The 23,853-nt window shown below is 32.4% G+C and overlaps 1 protein-coding gene across 7 annotated transcripts; it reads right to left on the bottom strand.

Moving 5' to 3' along the window:
* Positions 1–398: 398 nt before the first annotated feature.
* On the bottom strand, positions 399–22,905 carry LOC106078936 (phospholipase A and acyltransferase 1-like). 7 transcript variants are annotated; one of them, XM_056030292.1, is made up of 9 exons: positions 22,760–22,905; positions 20,861–21,059; positions 19,643–19,797; positions 18,473–18,596; positions 16,595–16,730; positions 15,596–15,743; positions 5,128–5,296; positions 3,016–3,145; positions 399–2,458 (listed from the first exon to the last, which is right to left on the bottom strand). In XM_056030292.1, exons 3-9 carry the CDS (start codon positions 19,773–19,775, stop codon positions 2,306–2,308), a joined length of 993 nt encoding a protein of 330 aa, XP_055886267.1. In that variant the 5' UTR covers positions 19,776–19,797; positions 20,861–21,059; positions 22,760–22,905; the 3' UTR covers positions 399–2,305. The 7 variants fall into 7 exon arrangements, with proteins under 7 accessions (XP_055886267.1, XP_055886272.1, XP_055886269.1 ...); XM_056030297.1 differs by having other exon boundaries at positions 15,626–15,743; XM_056030294.1 differs by having other exon boundaries at positions 20,861–20,924; positions 22,760–22,898.
* Between the last annotated feature and the right edge of the window lie 948 nt (positions 22,906–23,853).

Here is a 23,853-nt window from a genome sequence, read left to right as displayed (position 1 = left end):
TCTTTTTGTTATCATTCGTCAAATGATGAGCATAATCCTTTGGTTGTATATTAAGTACACGTTGTTGTTTGTATGGTTTTATGTGAAAGCACTCAATGAACTTCAGTCGTTTGGGAGTGCAGGGACTCACTATCAAATCGAGGTCTACACAAACTAAAATTGTTTATTTATGCATAGTAATTATTAAGAAAAAGAAGCAAAATAATATTAGTCATCAAATGTCTACAAAAGATAGCAGAGGCCTTTACAAACAAATGCCCAAGGCTTCCAATTACTTCAATGCAGCAGTGACTACAAGCCCAAACAAAGAACAGGGAGCAATGAGATCAACTGAACATTTTATTGCCTAAAATTCAACAACCAGAGTTGGGAACTTTGAAAATTATACAAAATAACATTAAACAGAATTCACATTAGTATTGATCACAGCAATGTAGTAGGATATGTTTCTAACAACAATTTGTTTCACAAAAAGTAAATCACAGATACAATTTTAAAAAATTAAAATAACAATGAAATACAAAATTAATTTTAAATTGACAAAGTTATTTATGAATTGAATTAATTAATGTCTTTAAGCACAAAATGTTATCAATAATGTATTACAATAAAAAAAAAATCAATGTAATACACTTAAAAAGAAAGAAGTTAAAAAGAGACGAATTAAAAACAAAAGAAATTTTGAATTTAACATTTTTATATAAATATTCTTCATTTGGATAAAAATATCATTCTTATGATAATAATGATAATAATAATATAGCTTATTTATTTATTCTGAAGATTGAGTAAGTCATCGACAAGCCCAGCTATTAACCACATATTTTGGCACAACTGCACAATTATTGTCTGCAGGGTGTAGGTTTAGGTTCATTTCCCCACATCTTTATTTCTTTTTGGAAATAGCATTTCTCTTTTGTTTCTAATGTATGTCCATTGTCATTGTTTTCTTTTGGAAACCATTTGCTGTCAGGTCTTCAAAATGACAGTGAGAAAAAGCTGTTTATTTAGAAAGTTACTGAAAGCAACTAAAACTATTTGTTACTGCTCCAACACTGGCAGATCATGGCGAGACTACACCACAAACAACATATTTAGTAAACACTGGTGTGGACAGAGGCACTATTATTTAACAGCTGTAGAGCACTTATTCTGTATAAGAGATGACTGTATGCCAAAGGCATTAGTTTTGAGTGAGTTTAAAGGTAGACCATGTATATACAAATAAAAAAGAAACATTTGCACACAAATTGCATTGAAGTAAAACATTTGTAAAAATTTAACATTTGTATATTAATAGCCTTAATTTTTGCAACAAAAATAAAAAGAGAAAGTTGTGAGAACTTTGTTATCTTTATCTTATATTAAACAAAAAGTTCACTAGTCCTGGCAAATAAAATCTTATATTAATCAATGTTCACTAATCTTGGAAAATAAAATCTTATATTTAACAATGTTTACTAGTCCTAAAAAATAAAATAATAATAATAATCTTTATTGTCCATATGGAAATTTGTCTTACAATTTGTGCATTACACCAAACAAAAAACATTATAACTATAAGAAACCAAAATCTTATATTAATCAATGTTCACAAATCTTGGCAATTAAAATCTTATATTAAACAATGTTCACTAATCTTGGCTAATAAAATCATGTCAAGATGGGGAGGTGGTGGATGATTGGTAATGCAATTGGCTTCTGAACCAAGATGGCCTCAGTTTAAATCATATGGGATTTTGAATTTTGGGATTTTTAGTATGCCACCCAACTCAGTTAAGCTGTTGGTCATTATGCTGGCCACATGACACCCTTATTAACCATCGATCAGAGAAACATATTACCTTTGCACCATCTGCCCTATAAATTGCAAGGTCTAAAAGATAAACTTTACTTTACCTTTAGGACCTGAAGTGATAGCATACTTAAAGCAAAAGAAATATTCTAATATAATTGTAAGCTTGTACAAAATAATTTGGTCAATTTTTTCATATGAGCATACATTAAAGAAAACAAAATTCATTTGGGCTCAACAAATCTTTTTAATATTGTGATAATTTTATTTAATTGAAAGGATTGCTTGATTTGATAGGAATGCTGTATGACAAATTAACAATAACTAAGCTAGCAGCAGATTAAGAAAACTTTCTTTAATTGTAAAAATTATATACAGATTACTTAAACAGATGTTAATCCTTATAATTTGGTTAAATAGACCCATGCCCACTTTTTGTTTTGACATCATAATACTAATAGATTGATTTCTACTGTAAAATCATAATTACACTCTTAACATGATTCTACCTCAGTGATAGTAACCTATTGAGGGTCTATTTCTGTATTGTTGAAGTAAGTAGATTAACATCAATGCTGTAGTAATGATCATACCAATTGGACCATTCCAAATCGCTCCAACAAGGACAGATACTAAGATCAAAATACCAATAATGTACCAAGTCTGTAAAAAAAAAAAAAGAAGAGTTAAAATGTTTCCAATAGTAACTTGATTGAGTTCAGCTAGAATGTCTTTGTCTTTTAGACCTGACAATATTGACATAATTTAAGATCTTTAGTTTTATTATCATTTAGTTTTATTTGGTAGAGCCAATCTTAATGTTTCCATTCTTACAAGTTTAATAAATGTTATTAAAACCAAAACATCTAATGTTTGTTATTTGACATTTTGTGGCTGGGCTAATGTTTACTTGTCTAGGTTTCTGAAGCTTGCTTCATTCAAGTAATTCCTTATTGCTTAACTACATGTAAGACACAAACAGGCTAAAAGTAATATTGGTGGCATTGGTTAGAAGTATGGGTCAAATTAGATGATTATTTAGAAAACTACTGAGCAAAGTATTTAAAAGTACATCATTGTTGTTGCGCTTTTTTTAATGATGAAATAATGATTAGAAATTCTTTATTAGTTAGCATCGAGATGCTTAAACCTTTTCCAGTAATAAAAAGGAAGGGTTTTAAATTTCAGTATTTACAAGTTTTGAAAGTACTGGGACTCACCTTTGAACTTTTTTCAAAATCGTATCTACACCAGCATGCAAAATGTTGACAATTTTTATAGAGACTGTGATATGGGATGACTCCAATCTTTCCTTGCGCTCTTTTTACAATCACATCTCTGTCTAATGGTCTATGAACAAAAATGTCATTAGTGGTTATGCATCAAATATCACCATAATTTGGAAGTTATTGATACTTATACATTCTTCACCTATCCCTAAGTCTGAGAGAATATTGGGGTACCAAACATGATCTGTTGACTGGCTCTTTCTATTGTTTTCTGTCTTGTCTTGAGTAGATGTCTTTCAATGACAGGCCCATCCATTCTTTGATGTTGACCATCACTTTCTCTGTTTCTTCTTCTTGGTACTGTTTTCTGTTTAAAGTTTATTGCAAGCCCTAAGGACATCATAATATGGTCTTACAGTTTAAGTTTGCATTTTTTAACAGTGGTCAGCAGGTCATCATGGGGCCCAACTGCCATTGTGATTCTGTTTTGATTTTCCTCATTTGTGGTGCAGCCTTTGTAATGATGCCTAGGATCCTTCTACAGCATCTGGATTCCATGGGTAGGATCCTCCACTCTAACTATGCAGATTTGCTATCATAGAAGAATGTTGCCATGATCACGAAGTGTATAAGCCTGACTTGAATGCTGAGGGCTATACATTTGTTTTTCTAGATTGTATTGAGCTTCAGAACAACAGTTGAGGCCAGTAGTTCAGTTTTGGTTCTTTTCTCTGAAATGATAGCTTCAAGGTATATACAACATTTGACACTTGTTTTTCACCTCATAGAATGATATCGGTGACTCAGCATAGAGCCAGCAAAATAGTGTGGAATTTTTAAAAAGTGCCAATATGGCATAAAAGCCTAAGATAGTAATTCTTCAAGAGCATCTTCCATTATCCTTTCAAGGAAGATATTTAAAAGTGTTGGTGAAATTAGACAGCCTTGTCTCACTCCATGGTTTTAAACCAGTCAAAAATGTTATTGTAGAAGTATACTGCACTAGAAGCCATGGTCAAAAAGGTTCTGAATTATTTAAATTATATATATATATATATATATATATATATATATATATATATATACACATCGACATACTATTTGTTATATATTTGTTACATGCAAAGCATAGTATATATATATATATAAATATATATATATATATATATATATATATTATAAAGTAGAAAGTAAGGCGTATGTATGTATGTATGTATATATGTTAGAAATAGAAATTACAAAACCGTTTGACCAATCTTGATAAAATGTTCCTAACTTAGACCAAAGTGTATGTATTGCAGCCCTAAAACAAACTTAAGACCCTCAAAAAAAAAGTTGACCAACTCTATGAAAGCATTATAACTTCATCGATCTAGGGCAATCTAGACTATGTTTACCATATTTACATGAAAAGATCGAAAGGATCTTGATCGAATTTTAAAAACTACAATTTGTGCAGATAGTTTTTTACTATGAAAATTTGTTTTTCTAAAGCATTTTTTACATAGATCTACATTCGTTCGCCAATGTTTTCATAAAGAATTGAAATCAGGTCAGTTAGCTATTTTTAGCTCCATTCAATAATATTTTTTTATTCATGAATTCATGCATTCTCTTTACTTATAACATTATTATTTTCTTTAATTGTTTCTAATTCACTAAATCAGTGACTACATCAGCAATACGCAAGTTAAGGCCAGTGGGCAGTGGGTAATATCTGTCTAGTATCAATATATATATATATGATCTGGTCGTGGCTGCCTGATCGTGTGGTTTGCGTGCTGGACTGTCGTTGGGATTTATCGATGTTCGAGGGTTAAAACCCTGCCTGCTCCCATCCTTGTCGTCCTGCGGGAGGTTTGGACTTGGAAGTAAACTATCTTCAACTCTGAAGGAACATCCGAAACATGTCAAACATTTTACAACAAACATTTTACTTTTCCATTGCAGGCCAGAGTGCTGGGGTACTCCAAGCCAGAATCTGTCTATAGCTTCTTGAAATCAACAATGACATGAAAGAGATTCTGTTTGTTTTAAACGTATCTATGAGCTTATTTTAGGTTGATTACAATTTTTTCCTTAGTACTGTAATTTTAAACTCACCTAACATAAGTATCATGATCATTTGCTATCTCAGCAACATTTCCACGAACGAAATTAAAAATGTCTTCTTCAAGCACTTGCACATAAGAAGGACTTTTAAATAATGATGCAGCAGCTAGTACACAAAAGCTTTTGAATGGTCCATTGGCATAAACTATTCTGTTATCACCTAAATGATCATAGAAACTTGTAAATGTGATATGTTTTAGAAAAGCAAAATATCTTAACTAATACTTTTACAAAAAAAGAATAAAGTGACTAGGATCCTAATTTAAAATATGACTACAACACATACATTTATTGCTAGACTTTTATGACATGCTTAAATGTTAGTATACATATAGGTACTTAGTTTTTTAGACTCTAACAATACAAAGAAAAGTTATCTTTATTGTTAACTTATATTTTGATGAACTATATATATATATATATATATATATATATATATATATATATATATATATATATATAATTCTCTTCTCTAGCTCAAGAGTTTGGACACCATGTAATGGAAAGATCACTCTTTTATTTTTGCAAGTCAGACAGACAAGAGTTACCCTACATAATTTAAAAAGCAAAAAAAAAGGGGTGGGGGAGAACAAGTAGTATTCACCTGTCACTATATAGACGAACTTAACCATTGTAACCAAGAAGCCATGGAAAAAGAACAAGTAATCTACTCTGTATTCACCTGTCACTAAATAACAGCCAAATTTAACAGTTGTGGAGCTCTATGCGAAATGGATTTCGCAGGGCCAAGTTTAGATAGGAATATGGACAATAAGTGAAAATTAATAGTTTGTATTAGAAAATAAATTCGTCTTTGCATTTTATTCATTTTTTACTATGTACAGAATTACTTTACGAGCCTGCTTGTAGCAATGTCATACAGTATATCATACAAATTCTATTTCCTGCATAGATCACGCTCAATAGCAAGAATTACCAAATCTTTCCATTTTTGCGTATACTACGCCGTGGGTCAACTATATATATATATATATATATAATTGTCTTCATGGCTCAACCATTCCTGACACCAAGAAGTAAAAGAAAGATCACTCTTTTATTTCTGCAAGTCTGACTAGAGTTTCCAACGTTACTTTAGCGGCAAAAATAAAAAAAGGGGGGGGGGAGAACAAGTAGTATTTACCAGAGGGGGGCAGAGAACAAGTAGTATTCGCCTATCACTAAAATGTAGGGCCAGACTTAACCATTCTGACCAAGAAGTCATGGAAAGATCACTCTTTTATTTCTGCAAGTCAGACTACAGTTACCCCACACAAATTTAGTGGCGAAAAAAAGAGGGGTAGGTGAGAACAAGTAATCTACTCTGTATTTGCCCATCACTAAATAGCAGGATCGGACTTAACCATTGTGGGGCCCAATGCGAACAGATTTTGCATTGGGGCCCAATGCGAAACATATTTTGTGAAGCCACGTTTGGGTAGGTATAAAAAGTGAAAATTAAGAGTTTGTATTAGAAAATAAATTTGTCTTTGCATTTTATTCATTCTTTACTATGTACAGAATTACTTTACGAGCATTGCTTATAGTGTAAATCAGGAGGCTGCGGAAAATCTGTTATATGTTATAAAATGGTTTAATTTAATAATTTATACACCTAAAATTAGCGCGAGTCCTATGAAAGTGTGGGGCCCACTGCGGTCGCATAGATTGCAGTGGCCTAAGGCTGGCCCTACAAAATAGCGGCGTATGCTGCGCCGCTGGTTGAATAGTATATATATATACAAAAATATATGATGCACTAGTAAAAAAATGCACTACAAGTGTGAGTTCAACTAATAAGTCAATGTCACACACTGCAGCACTAGTGGATCCAGAACTTTCAAGTTCTAACACTAATGCCCAGTAAACCCTGACCCTAACGCGCGTAGCATATATATTAGAATTAAAAAATAAAGCAGTGTTTCTCGCACACAAAAAATCCAAGTTAAGGCGTCTCTCTTGCATTCTTCACTGCAGAAACGCATTTTCATGACATCTACAGCTCATTATTCATCCTATTAAAAAGGAACTTTTGAATAATTCTTTTACTTGAAAAATATTGCTAATGTGAATTTACAGGCCCTTACTACATTGCAAATACAATTGATTTGTTTCTTGAAAAGATAAGATACCCCACATATTTAGATTAAGACTTTGAGGATCGCCGGCAAAAAAACCCAACAAACCCACAGCCTTGTTGTAGCCTTTCTCTTGACAGCTAAGAGGTCCGGGAAAGCTCCCCAGTGGGATCCGGGGCAAAGCCCAGATGCCAAAAGCGTTTTCTTGCATTCTTCACTGTAGAAACGCATTCTCCTGACATTTACAGCTCATTATTCTCATTAGTCCTTATTATTATAGGACTTTTTCAACAATGTTTTACTTGAAAAATGAATTTACAGGCATTTACTATAATGCAAATACAACTGTTTTGTTCCTTGAAAAGATAAGATATGCCACATATTTAGATTAAGACTTTGAGGATCGCCGCCGTAAAAAATTATTAGAAAAATAATATAAAAAAAAAATAAAAATTTGTAAGTGATACATTTTGTTCAATAGGTTTGTTTGTAGCTTTGTTTTGTTACAAAAATATAATTTAAAGCTCTAAACAAAAAATTTCGGAAGTGGGAGGAGAAATTAAGTTGACCATTAGATCCTATTCTAAATTTTTTACATTTTAAGGATTCAAGTATATATTGTCAGTTATAGTCCCAAGTATATACCATGTTATAGTCTCAATTTTTTTATACAATAGAAAAATATCAATATGAGTAATGGTTAAAAAAAAGGTGACTAGGAAAAGAATATTTGGGGTCAGAACTCATCTCAATTGTTACTCTTATGATGAAAAATTTCGTATGAATTCTATGTTTTCCAAAACAAAGTCTTTCTTAGTATGATTGAATTTTTTTTTTTTTTGAAAATGGCGAAAATGGAAGATATTTTGAGTATGTTTAGAGATAATACTGGATACGATTACGAAGGTAATACACAAGTTTTAGATCTAGAACCTGAAAATAATGATGGGGAAAGTGATATTGTGATGGGTGCCTGTCTGTCTTGAAGTGAACTGTTGATGCTTGTCAGATCATGACAAATTACTAAGCAGATGTATGAGTTTCTTGTTTCTTGATTTAACAAGTAGAGAGATGAGTCTGAAACATTGATGAACAATTAAGATACTATTTAATCCATGAAAAGGCCACAGTCTAAGTCAATAAAACACGTATTTAAGCTATTGAATCCTATCACTAACTGATTTTCTGTCTCTTAGAAGCCTCCAACCCCACTAAGTCAAAGCAACACTAGTCCCATTCAATATGAGTCTACTATGGTGCGTCTCTACCTAACTAAAATATAAACTAAGTGCCTAACAATACTTACATTCTATTGGAGCCGTTTGGGTCCGACTCTAGTGATAGTGAAGATGAAACAAGCCTAGATCTAGTAGATCTAAACAATGAAAGTGGAGTGCTAATTCTACTGATGTGGTAGAGAATTTTACTGAAATACATGATCTACCATATGATGCTATTCCTTATGATTATTTTAGCCTACTAATACCTGAACATTTTTATGAGCATATAGCTGAGCAAACTAACTTATATGCCAATTATCATCAACAAAAAGAAGGCAAAGTTGACAGGGCATGGCAACCTACAACTGCTTCAGAAATCAAGCTGCTGTTTCATATCTATATTACTATGGGTATTCATGTTTTACCTGAATACAAAATGTACTGGGCATCAGATGAACGCTTGAGAGTTGATGGGGTGGCTGGTTCTATGGGAAAGACAAGATTTGAAAAACTATCTCTGTATTTTCACCTCAATGATGCAACAACATTTGTAACTCGAGGTCACCCTGGCCATAATCCCTTACACAAATTGAGACCTTTTTTAGACCTAATAAGGGCTAATATTGCTACAAGATTTGGTGCTGGAAAAAATATTAGTATAGATGAGGCAATGATACCTTTCAATGGGAAACTCATGTGGAAGCAGTACATCAAAGGGAAACCTAACCCTTGGGGCATTAAGGTCTGGTGCGCAACAGGGTATTTGTTGAATTTCAGTATTTATACTGGTAAAGTTGAGGATCCTATGCCTCATCGAACTGGACATTATATAGTAAATAAATTAGGTGAAAGGTTTTTAGGAAAGAGACATCATTTCTTCTTTGACAATTATTTTAGCTCTGTTCGGTTAGCAGAGGACATTTGGCAGCAGCAAACCTATTGCTGTTTCACAATAAGACTCAACAGAAAAGGTTGGCCTCTTGATCTCAAACCCAAGGCATCAAAAAAACTTTAAAAAAGGTGACGTCATGGTTAGGTAGAAAGGGAATCTTGTTGCTACAGCCTGGAAGGATAAACGTTGTGTCACTCTTTTGAGTACCAACACCACTTCAGGTACCGCTGAAATTACTCGTCAAGGACCAGGTGGCAACTTTCAAGTGAAAGTCCCATCTGCTATTAATACCTAACACAAATTGATGGGATGTGCTGACAGATTTGATCAGCTCTCATCCTACTATCCAGTAGGAAGGAAATCTGTCATATGGTGGAGACACATTTTTCGATTTCTCCTCCAGACTGCTGTCATCAACAGCTGGATCATTTATGCTACCTCTCACAGGCCCAGACCCAAAAGCCTATCACTAGGACATCTAGAGTTTTGGCTTGAGATAAGCACAGCCCTTCTAAAGGGAAACATTGTTCGTAAAAGGAAGCAAAGCGATCTCCAACCATCAACTCAAGGAGTTGGCATGAGTGATCTTGTTCATAGGCTCATTCGAATGGTGGGAAACAATGGTGTATGAAGAACAAACAATTTAGAAAAAGGAAGAGAGCACATGAAACTGTTTATGGGTGTAATCTCTGCCAAATAAGACTCTGTAAAGGAGAATGTTTCTCTTAATTTCACTGATACATCCAAGTCATGCTTAATGTCAAGTGCTCCATAGACATTTTTTTTGTTGTACTTTTGTCTTGTATTGTTATTATTTCTGGTTTATCCATTGGTCCGTAATCTTTCAAAATTTGACTTAATTTGCTTCATTAGTTTTTTTTTCTGTGAATTTTTAAAAAAACATATGTTGTCAAAAATACGGAGTTATGCCCCTTCTGTTAGGGATGGAACAGTTGTGGTAGACAACTGCATAGTGACGAAAGGGTTAAAATAACTAAGATAAATTCGTGTGCAATTACATAAACTCTGTCGCCATGATTGACTATTCTGTTTTAAAATGTCATGTTTTCATCTGGAAGGGGAGAGGGCGGTAGGGTGAAAATGTTAATCTTCGCTCCTTTTTATAATTTCTGCTAATGGCATTAACGAATTCTTTGATATAAGAATTTAATTTAAAGCATATATAAATTATATTCATGACAATTTTTTTTTCATTTAGTAATTTCTTAACCAAAATAGAAAAAGAAAAAAGTATTGGTTTGTCCGATAGGTGGAAGGCGATTGCATGTATTTGCCCCTCCCACCTAGTACAATCCTATTTCATTTTAGATTTACATATGATAAAATTTACTGTAAGGTTCTGAAACATGGAGAACAACTGAAGCAACAACAAAAAAAAATACACACCTTCATCAACAGATGCCTGAGAAATATCCTAAAAATACACTGGTAGGACAAAGTAGAAAATACCAAACTGTGGGAGATGAGTGGACAGAAAAATATAGAAGTGCAGATCTTAGAGAGGAAGTGGAGATGGATTGGTCACACCCTTAGAAAAGATACCAGCAACAGAGCTAGGCAGGCCTTAGAGTGGAACCCCAGGGAACAAGACGCAGAGGAAGACCAATAAGAACATGGCGACGCAGTGTACTTGAAGAAGCAGAGAAGACCGGGAAGAGCTGAGAAACCATAAAAAAACTAGAGAGAGACCGTGGAGGGTGGCATGTTTTTGTTGAGGCCCTATGTTCCATGAGAAACTCAAAGGAGTGATGATGATGATAAGATAAAGTTTGAGATCAGAGTGTGTGGGCGACATAATATACAAATTGGTTAAAACATCAATATGTATCTTATATTAAATATACATTCAACTAATTTTGTTCACAAACTATGATTTCTCCATAAAAATAGGACTGCCCTCCCCACTCCAGAGGGCTAGAGTAAAGAGGGCAGTAGAGGCAATCCCCCCCCCCCCCCCCATCAATGAATCAGCTAAGATACCAGAACTGTAGCGACATAATATAACAACTATATAGTAATTCAACTAATTTTGTTCACAAACTATGATTTCTAAATAAAAGTAGGACCGCCCCCCCCCCCACTCAAAGGGTTTAGGTGGGAAGGGGAGTAGATGTATTCCCCCCACCCACCCCACCCAATTGGCTGCAGGGGAATAACATAATAAATAACAAGTTTTAATTACATAGATATTTAATTGATTATGCTATGGACCGCCCCCCACTGGAAAGATTATGCTTGGGGGGGGGGGTGTCGGAATAGATGCCTTCCCCACCTCCCAATCCCACCAAATCAGACAACATACTAGAGGGGGGGGGGGAATAATCTAGAAGTAGATTGAAATATAATTAATTTGTATATATTATTAACTTAACTAGTAAATTTGTATACAAATTGTGTGGATTCTTTACTAAAATTTGTTCTTCTTTGACTGCAAGAACTCTTTTATTCCATTGGCCATTAAAGATTTGAACAAAGTGATTTAATTATTTTTATTTTGTGTTTGCTATTACTATAATATTGTGTTATTTGTAATGCACAATTGTAAGAAAAATCTCCTCAACCTAGATATTTTGCAACATCCAGTGCAGACATAACTATTGTTTGCTGGTGGTACGTTAAGGTTTCCGCTGTGTCTATCAGAATGTGAATATACATATGAGCATGTTGAATAACAAAAGAGCATTTGACTACTTAATCCAGTTTTAAATCTGGAGATTTTTAAATGGTCAAAACTACACTTATGGCATTGCAAGTAGACTTCAAACATTTGTATTCAAGATATTTTTAGCGGCCCCCGTAAGGAGAAAAAGCCGCTATTAGGTTTGTGCAAAATGTCTGTCTGTCCGTCTGTCACACTCAGATCTCGAAAACTAGAAGAGATATGAAAAATATTATTTCATCATTAAATGCGGCTTGAAAAGTTTAGGTGCAACGGCTACTTTTGGTTTTCTAAAAGCAAACCGTTTAATTTATAAAATTAATTATGCAAGCGATTTTTTCATAAAAATACACCAATTCTAAAACAATTACGTAAATGTAAGGGAGGCAATGTTACAATATGCTAACAAAGATGGACAATTTTTGTGTATTTTCAGTATCACTAAGTCAAATATATTTTTAAAATGTACAGGAAATGTTTACAACAAAAATAAATAATAGTTAAAGATGTTTTTTCTGGTCAACTAGCTGCTAAAATTAAAAGAAAACATTTCTGTTTGTTTATAAAGGCTAATAATGCACTTTGTATGTAAATATCACGCACATTTTTTAAAATGGACTTTTTATGCAGCGATTTTCGTGCAGTAGCGTAACGTCGCAGTATGATCAGGTGCTAAACCAATTCCTTAAACTTTAAAAAAAATCAGATTTTATTTATTTTTTGCTGAGTGCCCCCATCCGAATAAAAGAAGATTATTTTTGTGCGTTTTGTCTGTTGCTCGGTCTGTCCGTCACGATTAGATTAAAAAAACTAGAACTCTAAAAGCTATTGAAAATCTGATTTACCCGTAACATCTCAATAGTTTTAAGTATCTAAAATTGATTGTTCCGGATTTTTTTTTTGCAAAACTAATCAACGCCAACAAATGTTTGTTTGCTTTTCTAATTTATATTACATTCCATTTCCATGCTTAAACGTTGCAAAACACATTATCAATAATATGTTGTTCCGTTTTTTATGTAAATAGCATATTAATGCTAAATAAAAATCCCTATACTGACTTATATTTCATTAAGTGTAAAAATGTTCCGGATATTGTTTTAAAAAACATGAATTATGCCTAATGATTGTTTGAAATCGCACAATTTACTAATATTACACTTATATTATTTGACAATGCGTCACTATAATTTGGTTATCAATATCAAATTGTTCCGTATTTTCATCTTTAAACAAATTTTAAAAATATCGACAATAGGTTGTTCAGGGCTTAAAAAAAAAGTAATTTACTAGAATTGATAACTGAAAATTACTTTTTAGACATTTAATTTTCTTGCTGAAATATAACATAGAAGTTTTGTAATCGATAAAGAAAGTTCCGGATTTTGTTTCTTACAAATCGTCGCCAGAAATTTCCGAATTTATTTAAAAATTTACTAACGCCAAATAATTGTTTGAACTCCCTCTTTTAATTAATAAACAAATAATCTTCTCATTTACGAAATAATGTTTTTACGGATTTTTATGAAAAATATTTTAACTCACTACTCTCTTACAGTACATTTAACTTTCTACCTAAAACATTAAAAAATCTAATTATCGTTAATATTATGTTCCGATTTTTAAGGAAAACAGAATCCAAACACCAAAGTAAGGTATGAAAATCTCTCCACATGACTGTAGTACATCTAATTTTTATACGAGACCATCCAAAAAATTAAATTAACGGTATTACATTTATCTGAAATTCTCTTTTTCTTTTACTATTTATACAAACATCCGGAACAATCTATTATATAAACTTTTCAATTGTGTTCATACCTAAAAATTATTGCGATGTTTTGAAACCTAAAATAAAGGTTAATCAATTTTTAATAACTTTTAGTTGTTTTTTTTTTTAATATCAAGATGACGGACAGACCGATTGACAGACAAAACGCAAAAACAATGCAGCTTTGATCCTCTTTAAATAAATTCTATTAGAACTCAGTGCACCAATGTCTATGAACCCTCGTTAAATATCTTGTGTAAATAAAGACATTTTTTTATGGTACCGGTACTAGCCTATTGTGAGGTAATGGAATTTTTTTTCTTTGACGTCATATGAATGGACTCTTTAAATGTAATGTTAAAAGAACGCACTCGGTGCACCAATGTCTATTAACCCTCGAAAAATTGCTCGGATTAATGAAAACATATTTTAGTCTAACTAAGCCGTGTGATGTAGTGTTGTTTTTTTCCTTTGACGTCAAATGGAATGAATTCTTTAAATGAAATGCTAAAAGAACGCACTCGGTGCACCAAAGTCTATGAACACTCGATAAATGGCTCGTAATGATGAAGGCGATTTTTATTCTAGCTAGGCCGTGTGACGTAGTGTTTTTTTTCCTTTGACGTCATATGGAATGAATTCTTTAAATGAAATGCTTAAAGAACGCACTCGGTGCACCAAAGTCTATGAACACTCGATAAATGGCTGGTAATGATGAAGGCGATTTTTAGTCTAGCTAGACAGTGTGACGTAGTGTTTTTTTTCCCTCTGACGTTATATGGAATTAATTCTTCAAATGAAATGAAAAAAGAACTCGGTATAGTAATGTTTATTAAGCCTCGTTATGTGACGCGCGTTTAAAAAAGGAATGATATCTTGATTTAGATCTAATCTAGATTTTTTAAACTAGATCTAGATTTTTATTACAGTATATCTAGATCTGGATTTATATTCTAATTAAAATTATTTTAGAGTCTAGATCTAGAATTTCTAGATCTAGTTTAAACTAACATAGTAACATAGACTAGATTAAGATGTAGAATTTCAATTTCTAAACTTAAAGTGTAAAAAAAAAGTGTAGATTTTCATTTCCAAACGTTTTGATCAATATTGCAATGTTTTAATATACTAAAACTAATCTACTATTTTTTATTTAATTTAAATTTAAATTTACGGCAAATCTTTGAAACATTATTACTTTTGACCATCAAAATTAAATCACCTCTTGAATATTATTTGCGAATATGCAGATCCGACAGAGATCCGACTTCGACGGGGGCCGCCTCTGAGTTTGTGTAACACAAACTCTCTTTGTAATCTTGTTTATTATTATTATTATATTTTAATTAATTATCTTGTACAGGTCTAGAAACATGTTACTTCAGAAATAAATGATACTATTGTATAATGACATTAGCATTTTATGTTCAGAGCCTAAATCAACAATGACTAGTAGACAGATTCACAGGATTAATTTTTTCAACATAAAGAACTATAAAATCGCCTAAATGGTGTTTGACACCAGGGCACCAAATCAATATTGGAAGTTTAATTTGACTATTTTAATAAATGAACAAAAAAAGCATATTTATGACTCTAAGCCTTTATATAAGCCTAGTACCAATATGCCAAGAGGAAGCTGGTTAGAGGCTACACCCCAGACAATACCACAGCCAGAGATGAGATATCATAAGGAAGCTGGTTAGTAGCAACCACAGACAATACCACAATCAGTGATGAGATGTATCATAAAGATCAAAAACAAAAACAATGCATCATCTATTATCAGAATTTCAAAAACTGTATCTATAATCTTACCAACATAAACACCATGAAAACTGAACACACTTTTCTTGACCTTGACAATATCACCAGGTTCTAGCTGTCTTATGACATTAAAATTATTACATTCAGATAATTTATGTTTGTCATAGTCAGGCCTTGGGTTCCAGGGGTCATAGAAATTCTGAGGAAAAATAGTAATTACACAATCTATATTAATCCTTCATTTAAAGATATACTGTAGAAAATGTGTTCATATTCCCTACAATGAATATAAATGCAGTCTGAATATCATTAGCCGAAAATCTTGAAAAAGAGCAGAAATTCCTTGATGATTTGGGGTTACTGTTAAAAATATAGGAGCCCAAGCATAGTGCATGCTACAGTATTATAACATGGAGAAAGCACTATATAAAAGTAATAATAACAATAATTGATAATAATTACTAAATGACAGTAATACACGTTTTAAAATATTACACATATGATAATACTGCTTAGAATAATGTCTCATGAATGAACGTTCTAGATGACATACTATATAGCCTACACATCAACATACTACTTCTACTACTACTGCTACTACTACTTCTACTATACTTCTACTACTGCTACTACTACTACTACTACTAAAGCTTGTCTTCAAGTCTGAAGATTAATGAGAAGTTTAGTAGTTCAGGTGACATCACAGTCCTAGCTGTGACCTAGATATTTTGCAACATCCAGTGCAGACATAACCATTGTTTGCTGGTGGTACGTTAAGGTTTCCGCTGTGTCTATCAGAATGGGAATATACACATGAGCATGGTGAATAACAAAAGAGCATTTGGCTACTGAATCCAGTTTGAAATCTGGAGATTTTTAAATGGTCAAAAGTACACTTATGGCATTGCAAGTAAGACTTCAAACATTTGTATTCAAGACATATAAAAACATCTACCTGTCTTACATGAATTCTAATAGATACCATATGGATCAAAGTCTTAATTTAATGTTCATCTAACCACTTTAGTCAAAATTATTAATGGTTCAAACCTGTAATGGTGACTCTCTGCCATGTCTACACCAGAAAACAAACTGCTCACAATTTTTAAATCTACACTCTCCTGGCCCATAATACAACTCACGTCTGGCTCTCATGACAACATTGTTTCTGTTTTGCTTTCGAGTGCTGTTTAAAACCAATATATTAAAATACTTTTGAAAAATGTTAGTTTTTCAAGGACACAGAAATGAGACAGGTGTTATGAGTTAGGGATGTTGCACTTGTTACTCATCTCTAACCAAGCAAACTGTATGGCATGTGCTCTTAGGTACTGTGATGATTGAGGAGGGGCATCAATCTGGCAAATGGGTGGCATTTAGGGGCCAGTCAATTATTTTTTAAGAGATCAAAAATGTTTTATTTTTAATCCATGTTTGAATATAAGAATGTTTTCAAGTAAGATATGAGACTTTGCTTAAATCTTTCAAGAAGAGCTTTTAAAATTTATATTATTTTTGCAAGAGGCATCAGGAAAAATATCCACTCTGTTGTACATCATCATGTATGATGATAATAATAATAATAATAAGGCTTGTCTTCGAGTCCAAAGATTAGTGAGGAATGCAGTATTTCCAGTGGCTGCACAGCCCCAGCTGTAACCTACATATTTTGCCACATCCAGGGCAAGCATCATGTAAGGCTTGTCTTCGAGTCCGAAGATTAGTGAGGAATGCAGTATTTCCAGTGGCTGCACAGCCCCAGCTGTAACCTACATATTTTGCCACATCCATGCAAGCATCATGATAACTTGTGGAACAAATACAAACAAAAAAAAAGGTCTGCAAAAACAATCTTACTTACAGCAGTCAGGCTCATAACAGATGTATGTACTATGTATGTAAGACAATGTTGTCAATAGTTTTGAAATCATAAACAGTAAATAGTCATGTCGATTTTAACTCAGACTGATTAAAAAGATTATGGTGAAAGAAAACATGTTTGCAGTATGGAAAGTTTATTATGTTCAGTAAGTGAAGTATGAGTAAAATTATAAGAGTAAACCAAATTAGTATATCGGTACAAGAGTTTTCGTCTCTAGACTAGTCCAAGAGAACTAAAGATTTATTTAACCCCTCTAGCCCTATAAATTTTTCTAGCAAACCATTCTAGAAACATTTTTAATGCCTATTTATGGCAAGACAGCTTTTTTGTCTTATCTTATCTTAGAGATTGCACATATTCCTTCAAAAAAAATAAAATAAAATAAACAAACAAAAAAACACTTTAATGTTTGTGATTTGTTCAAGCCACTTTGTCTATCCTTGATTTGTTGTCATTATTACTGGCTAAAAGTGGCAGGAGAATTAAGTTCCAATTCTATACATTTTGATACTAGGATGAGCTTCATGTTTTCTTTAGATACACCATAATTTATCAAAACCAATTAGTAAATATACTTGGTTAGACTCAGTTTGATTAATGCCTAAAGGCAGAACAGAAGTCTTTTCCCAGAGACATCCTCACCTTACATGTTCAAAACTGAAATAGGATCAACAGACATGATGCATGCTATAGTAAAACTGATTATAATTATTGAATGGGGCAAAGTGGCTTAGTGATTAAGCGCTTGGTTTAGGAACCTAGGGTCCTTGGTTTGAATCTAAGTGAAGACTGGGGTTTTGAGCTTTGGGATTTTTAGGGTACCCCTTAGTCCACCCTACTCTAAAGGATACCTGACTTGAGTTGTGGAAAGTAAAGATGGTTGGTCATTGTGCTGGCCACATGATACTGTGCTCATTAACCATTGGCCAAAGAAACAGATGGCCAAATATCATCTGCAAGGTCTGAAAGAGAAACTTTTACTTTTATAATTATTGAATGACAGTAACATACATCTAAAACTAATCCTACTTAGAAAAAAAACATACTCATATGGAGCAAGTGCTTGATAGTCTGCATTTATTAAATGGTTTTTAGCCAACTGCAAAAGTAATTCTTCCTTGATCTCAATATTTCCACTTTTAATGCTGCAGTGAATAACATTACCGTTACCTGAAATTTAAAAAAGTAAAACAATTAAGTGAGTGTACGGAATTAATTTTCATCTACAGTGTTTGCTTAGAGTCAGATTTCTTTCTAACTAGAAAAAGAAGCTTATAGGAAGTGTAATTGTATCAATTAGTTCGGATCAGTTATGTCATTAAATTAATAGATCAACAATAAATCTGTGTGATCGGAAATATTTTTATTAATTGTTTTTGTTTAGTGCTAATTCATGCTTTTTGTTTTATCAATATGCTATGATCCTATCACTTATCTGGACCAGTTTGAAAAATAGGTGGGGGGGGGGGGGGGGGAAGGGGAAAGAATTATCGAGGTGAATTTTACCATAATCACTTTTTAAAAGCATTTATAATATGAAAAAAAAAAAGAGAGGAACAACCTGAATTCGAAATCATGGCTCACACCTCCTCAAGCCGACATACTAACCACTCTACTAATGAGGTGACTATGAAAATACAAGATTGTAGATGTGCTATTGTTTGTTTCAAACTTACTTTACGGTGATGACCTATAAAGGAAACTAATTCAGCTTATACCACCACTTTGGTCAAGTACAATTTCTTTCCCTTGTTTAAGATACCACACAAAATAATTAACTACCAATACAGGTAGTTAATTAACTAGTAAGTTTTTTTTTGTGTTGTCAGATAAAATAAATAATTGTGCAAATTTTCAGCTTAATCCCATATTTGGTGTTAGAGACATGTATAGACAGAGTGAGTTAATAAACTTAGCAATAAAAACAGACATAAATCCACATTATTTTTCTAAAAATATTTTTTAATAATATATACTGGGAAAAAAAGGTAAACTGGCAGGTAATAAATAGTCTTCTTATAATAATTTAAAAAAAAAAATCTCATGTATGTATTGGACATAAAATGCAGTCAGTTATGGGCTTAAAAAACACTGATATTTAAACTTTTAAAGCATGTGGAAAAATATGCTGGTCGCAACTGGTTTTGCAGTCATCTTTAATCTTCAGAATTGAAGACATTTTCATTCAATATGCATATAAGTTATATACAACTTACCAACATAAATGGCCCAGTGTGTGTGTGTTATTGTAGATATCTGAACTACATCTCCAGGAGTAAGTCTTTTCAACAATTGTAAGTTTTGACTTTGAATTCCACTTGCAGTGCTGATAAAGATGTTGGCTGACATCTACAGTCTACTGTTTCAGTGTCTGAACATTTTTACAAACATCTATTAGTAAGCCGAAAATGTATTAGATCTATTACTAAATTTTAGATTTACAATTAATTAAAGTAGTTTTTGTATGTCATGCTCAATATATATATATATATGTACAAATTTATTCTTTATTTCCATTATTGCTTCACATTGGCCAGCCAGTTTGCATAATGGCTGGAGATGATCAGCTTAAATCAGCAAGAAATGGTTTGAGCAAATTTTGGGTTGTCTTTTTTTAATACCTTAATGATCAATACTAGATATACTTACATATGTCAAAATGCTCTATTTGTAAAATGTTTTACATGTTTCTGATGTTCTTTCAAAGTTGAATATAATTTACTTCCTAAACCAAACCTTCCAAAGGACAAGGGGGATTGCAGCGGGCAGGGTATGAACCTAATACCAACAAGACAACTAAACAACAGTGCAGGGCACATACTGCATGACTAGGCATCCATCCAATTTCTATCATTGCTTTTTAAACTAGATGAGCTTTATGGCATTTTAAGCTACACAGCATTTTGTTATTTTTAAAAACTATAGCAATTTGTTGAGCACCTAATAGTGCCATTGCAAAGGGTGTAGAATTGGCCACCGATGGTACTAAATATGTAGAAGAATTTAAATTTTCTTAAGTAGCATTGATGAATATAATTATTTCAGCTTTACTGAAGAGCCATTATCATACATTTTTAATACTTATAGTATGACCTATCTAATCTTGTAAAAGAAAAGCAAGCATTTTACTAACACAAGTGATGGAAGGCACTGTCTGGTACAGGCCATTTTGGTAATAATAATAAAAAAACACAGTACATTTTTCACTATACTATACCACATACCAAATAAATTAAGGTTTAGATTATTTTTATCAACCACTCTGTCTGTTATTTCTCACCATTCCCATTCTTGGATCAAGTTAATACTTTGTAAAATTATTCATTAACCTGACAAGACATGAATCAATACAAAAATTAAACAATTAGTTAATTAATTGTTGGTGAATTATTATTTTGTTTGATATGGAAATAAGGGGAATAAAGGCTACTTACTGAGATATATATACTGCATTCCTCATTTTAACTCTTTCAGAGCGGTGTTACTCTCAACAAGTAACTTTGCTAGCCCTGGTCAGTGTGGTGTTACTCTCAGTGAGTAACTTGGTATAACAAATTTATTTCACTATCTTTTTTTATTTTAAACTTTTTATTCCTCTCTTTTTTTAATTTTCCGGATATAAGAGGGATTGTTCTTTGTTTTGGTAGTTAAATTGTATGCAGGACAAACAAGTTTAAAAAAAAAAGACAACATTGTATTAGTGGTTCCTCTTTTTTAGTTTATTTCCCAAGACCCCAAAAAAATGGAAATAATACAATTGCATAGTGCTTTTTTATTCATCTTTTATGGAATTTGAAGTGACAATATATGTTTAGTTTTGTGATTTTTATAATATTTATGGATTAAATATTTAATTAAAAGGTATAATCTTTTAAGTATATAAATTTTTTATGAATTTTTTTTATATATTTCTGTTTTCTGTGGTAATTTCAAAACTAATAAACAATTATTTTTTTATAATAATTTATTTTATTTATACACTTTTGTAGCCCATTTATTTTCCTTTAAAATAAAATTCAATATGTTAGATTATTTAATGAAATAAAAAAGTTATGTTAGTTTTAGTAACTATCCCCCTTGAAAATTTGTGGTTATCCAGGAAAACTCCCATTTTTTCTATCAAAAAAATTTGCACCAAAAGAGCCTTGGACTAGAAGACAAGCCTTATTATTATTAATGAGATGTGGATTTATGTATGGATTAAATCTCTTCATTACATTTTGACACATTTTTTCTCCCACATCCTATCTCAGTTAAAGTTAAAATTTTGCATAATTATTCATATTCCTTGATAATACATGAGTAAATCCAAAAATTAACCAATTAGTTAATTGTTTAGTACTAATTAATTTATTTTGTTTTATAAAGCAGAAAGGGAGCTAAATCCTGTAGTTTTCATATTAATGACAGTAATTGGCGTTTTTTTCTTTTCTTTTCTCTATAGATAGCTTGTTTAATGAATTCATATTGTGAACTTTGACAACAATATTGACATGCTTCCTCACAGCTAATATATTATAGGAAAGAAGTGCAAGACACAATGGTAAAATACATTGATCATTTGTTTTTTTTTTATAATATTTGTGAAAAAAAAGTGTATTTGATTTTTTCTATTTTTGTTTCATTTTGTTTCTAAGACAATATGAAAAACATACAGGACATAATGATGATCATATCTCTGTTGCATTTTACATCTCGAGAGAGATTATCTTTTCCCATTGCAACTAGAATAGGAACATAATATTTTTTTTGTGTTTAGATCTGGTACCTTTATTTAGACCTTGCATTAGCATTAGGTCTAGGCGGGCACTATAGTATTAGGCCAATATTAGAAATAGAATATCTCAATATTTATGTTATGTATGAATATAGATCTAGATCTTGATTAGATATAGCCTACTATAGATCTAGTCAATATATCAATATAGTCTAGACAAGAATTTATCTATCTGGATCTCATCTATATATAGATCTCTATGAGAATTCCATGATCTAGATATCTCTTAGAGTTTAGAGGCTATTCTATATGTAGGCCTACTGTCATTACAATTTTACATATATGATGATATTGGATATTCATGATTATATTTCATGATATTGTATTATTGTATCATGTATTATAATAATGTATTGTAACATCACTGTTTGACAGTGTTTGGGACCCTTCGACTCAAGAAAACATAAAGAAACAAATACAAAATAAAACAGCGAAATGTATATCTGACAAAAAGATCTATTCACTTTTGGGTATGATCGAGAAATTACCCACTTTTGATTAGAGTAACACTATATTAATAAAACGACCAAATTTAGTTAATAGAGACACTTCTTACGTGCTACGTCTACGATATGGACTGTGATGTTTTGACAAGTTACAAACAAGCAGATTGATCTCCCTTGTCAATATTGACCTTTTATTTATTTTTTCTTTGGCGAGAGTTTGATACACAGAGGTCTGATGCTGTCAACTTAAAGTGTTTTATACGTGAGATGAAAATTGTAGCTGTAGCCGTTTAAAAAACAAAATGCTAATTTTTCCTCAAAAAAATACAGATGAAAATGTTCAACATTAATATTTGTCATTGAGAAAAACAAATTACATAAAATGTAGGCTATTTTTTTTAAAGAGTTAACAAATTTTATCTTAATTTATATACTATATGAATTATGGCCTCATTTAGTCGCAAAGAAACTACGGTTCATCTCATAAAAATGACATGAAAGCCTGGCCATTAGCTATAAACGTAATTGAACGATGTCTTCTCCCTCTGAAGGCAGGTGGTATATACAAAGGAAAGACACGGGTCAGCGGCTTCTGATTTTCGGCCAGGGTTGACTCTTTCCCATGTTTGGGTATAGGCCTAGATACAAGTCAGCATAGATTTTATTTCAGAGTTTTCCTTCTCGGGTTTGGTAGCCATCAAATTTAAGGACTATTTCCTGCTCAAACATTTCTGATTTAGGCGCCATTTAAATCACTCGCTTTTGCTCCAACTGTAGATCCACATCTCCGTGACCAACAAGCCGCTTTCAAAAGGAGAGATCATGCACAGATCAGATAGCAACACTACGCATAATTTCGGAACAATCCATGGAATGGAACTCCCCTCTCTACGTCAGTTTTATAGACTATGAGAAGGCATTTGATAGTGTGGACAGACTCTGGAGACTTTTGAGCCAATATGGAGTGCCTGAAAAAATTGCAAATATCATCAAGAAGTCATACGAAGCGATGACTTGCAGAAAATTGCATGGCAGACAACTGACAGAGGCATTTGAAGTCCAAACAGGAGTGAGACAAGGCTGTTTATTCTCTTCCTTCTTGTTTCTACTAGACATAGATTGGCTCTTAATGACAGCAACAGACCAGAAGCGGAACGGTATACTGTGGACACTGTGGAAAGAGCTAGATGACATTGACTTTGCA

This window comes from Biomphalaria glabrata, chromosome 5 (assembly GCF_947242115.1).
Source record: "Biomphalaria glabrata chromosome 5, xgBioGlab47.1, whole genome shotgun sequence".
NCBI classification, from domain to species: domain Eukaryota; kingdom Metazoa; phylum Mollusca; class Gastropoda; family Planorbidae; genus Biomphalaria; species Biomphalaria glabrata.
This window is presented reverse-complemented; position numbering and strand designations above follow the sequence as displayed.

Coding starts and splice junctions, on each gene's coding strand:
- LOC106078936 (XM_056030292.1), bottom strand. CDS start 19,775: ATGTCAGCCAACATCTTTATCAGCACTGCAAGTGGAATTCAAAGTCAA. Junction 18,597..19,642: donor ACACTGGGCCATTTATGTTG/GTAAGTTGTATA, acceptor TTTAAATTTCAG/GTAACGGTAATGTTATTCAC. Junction 2,459..3,015: donor ATTTTGAAAAAAGTTCAAAG/GTGAGTCCCAGT, acceptor TTTTTTTTACAG/ACTTGGTACATTATTGGTAT.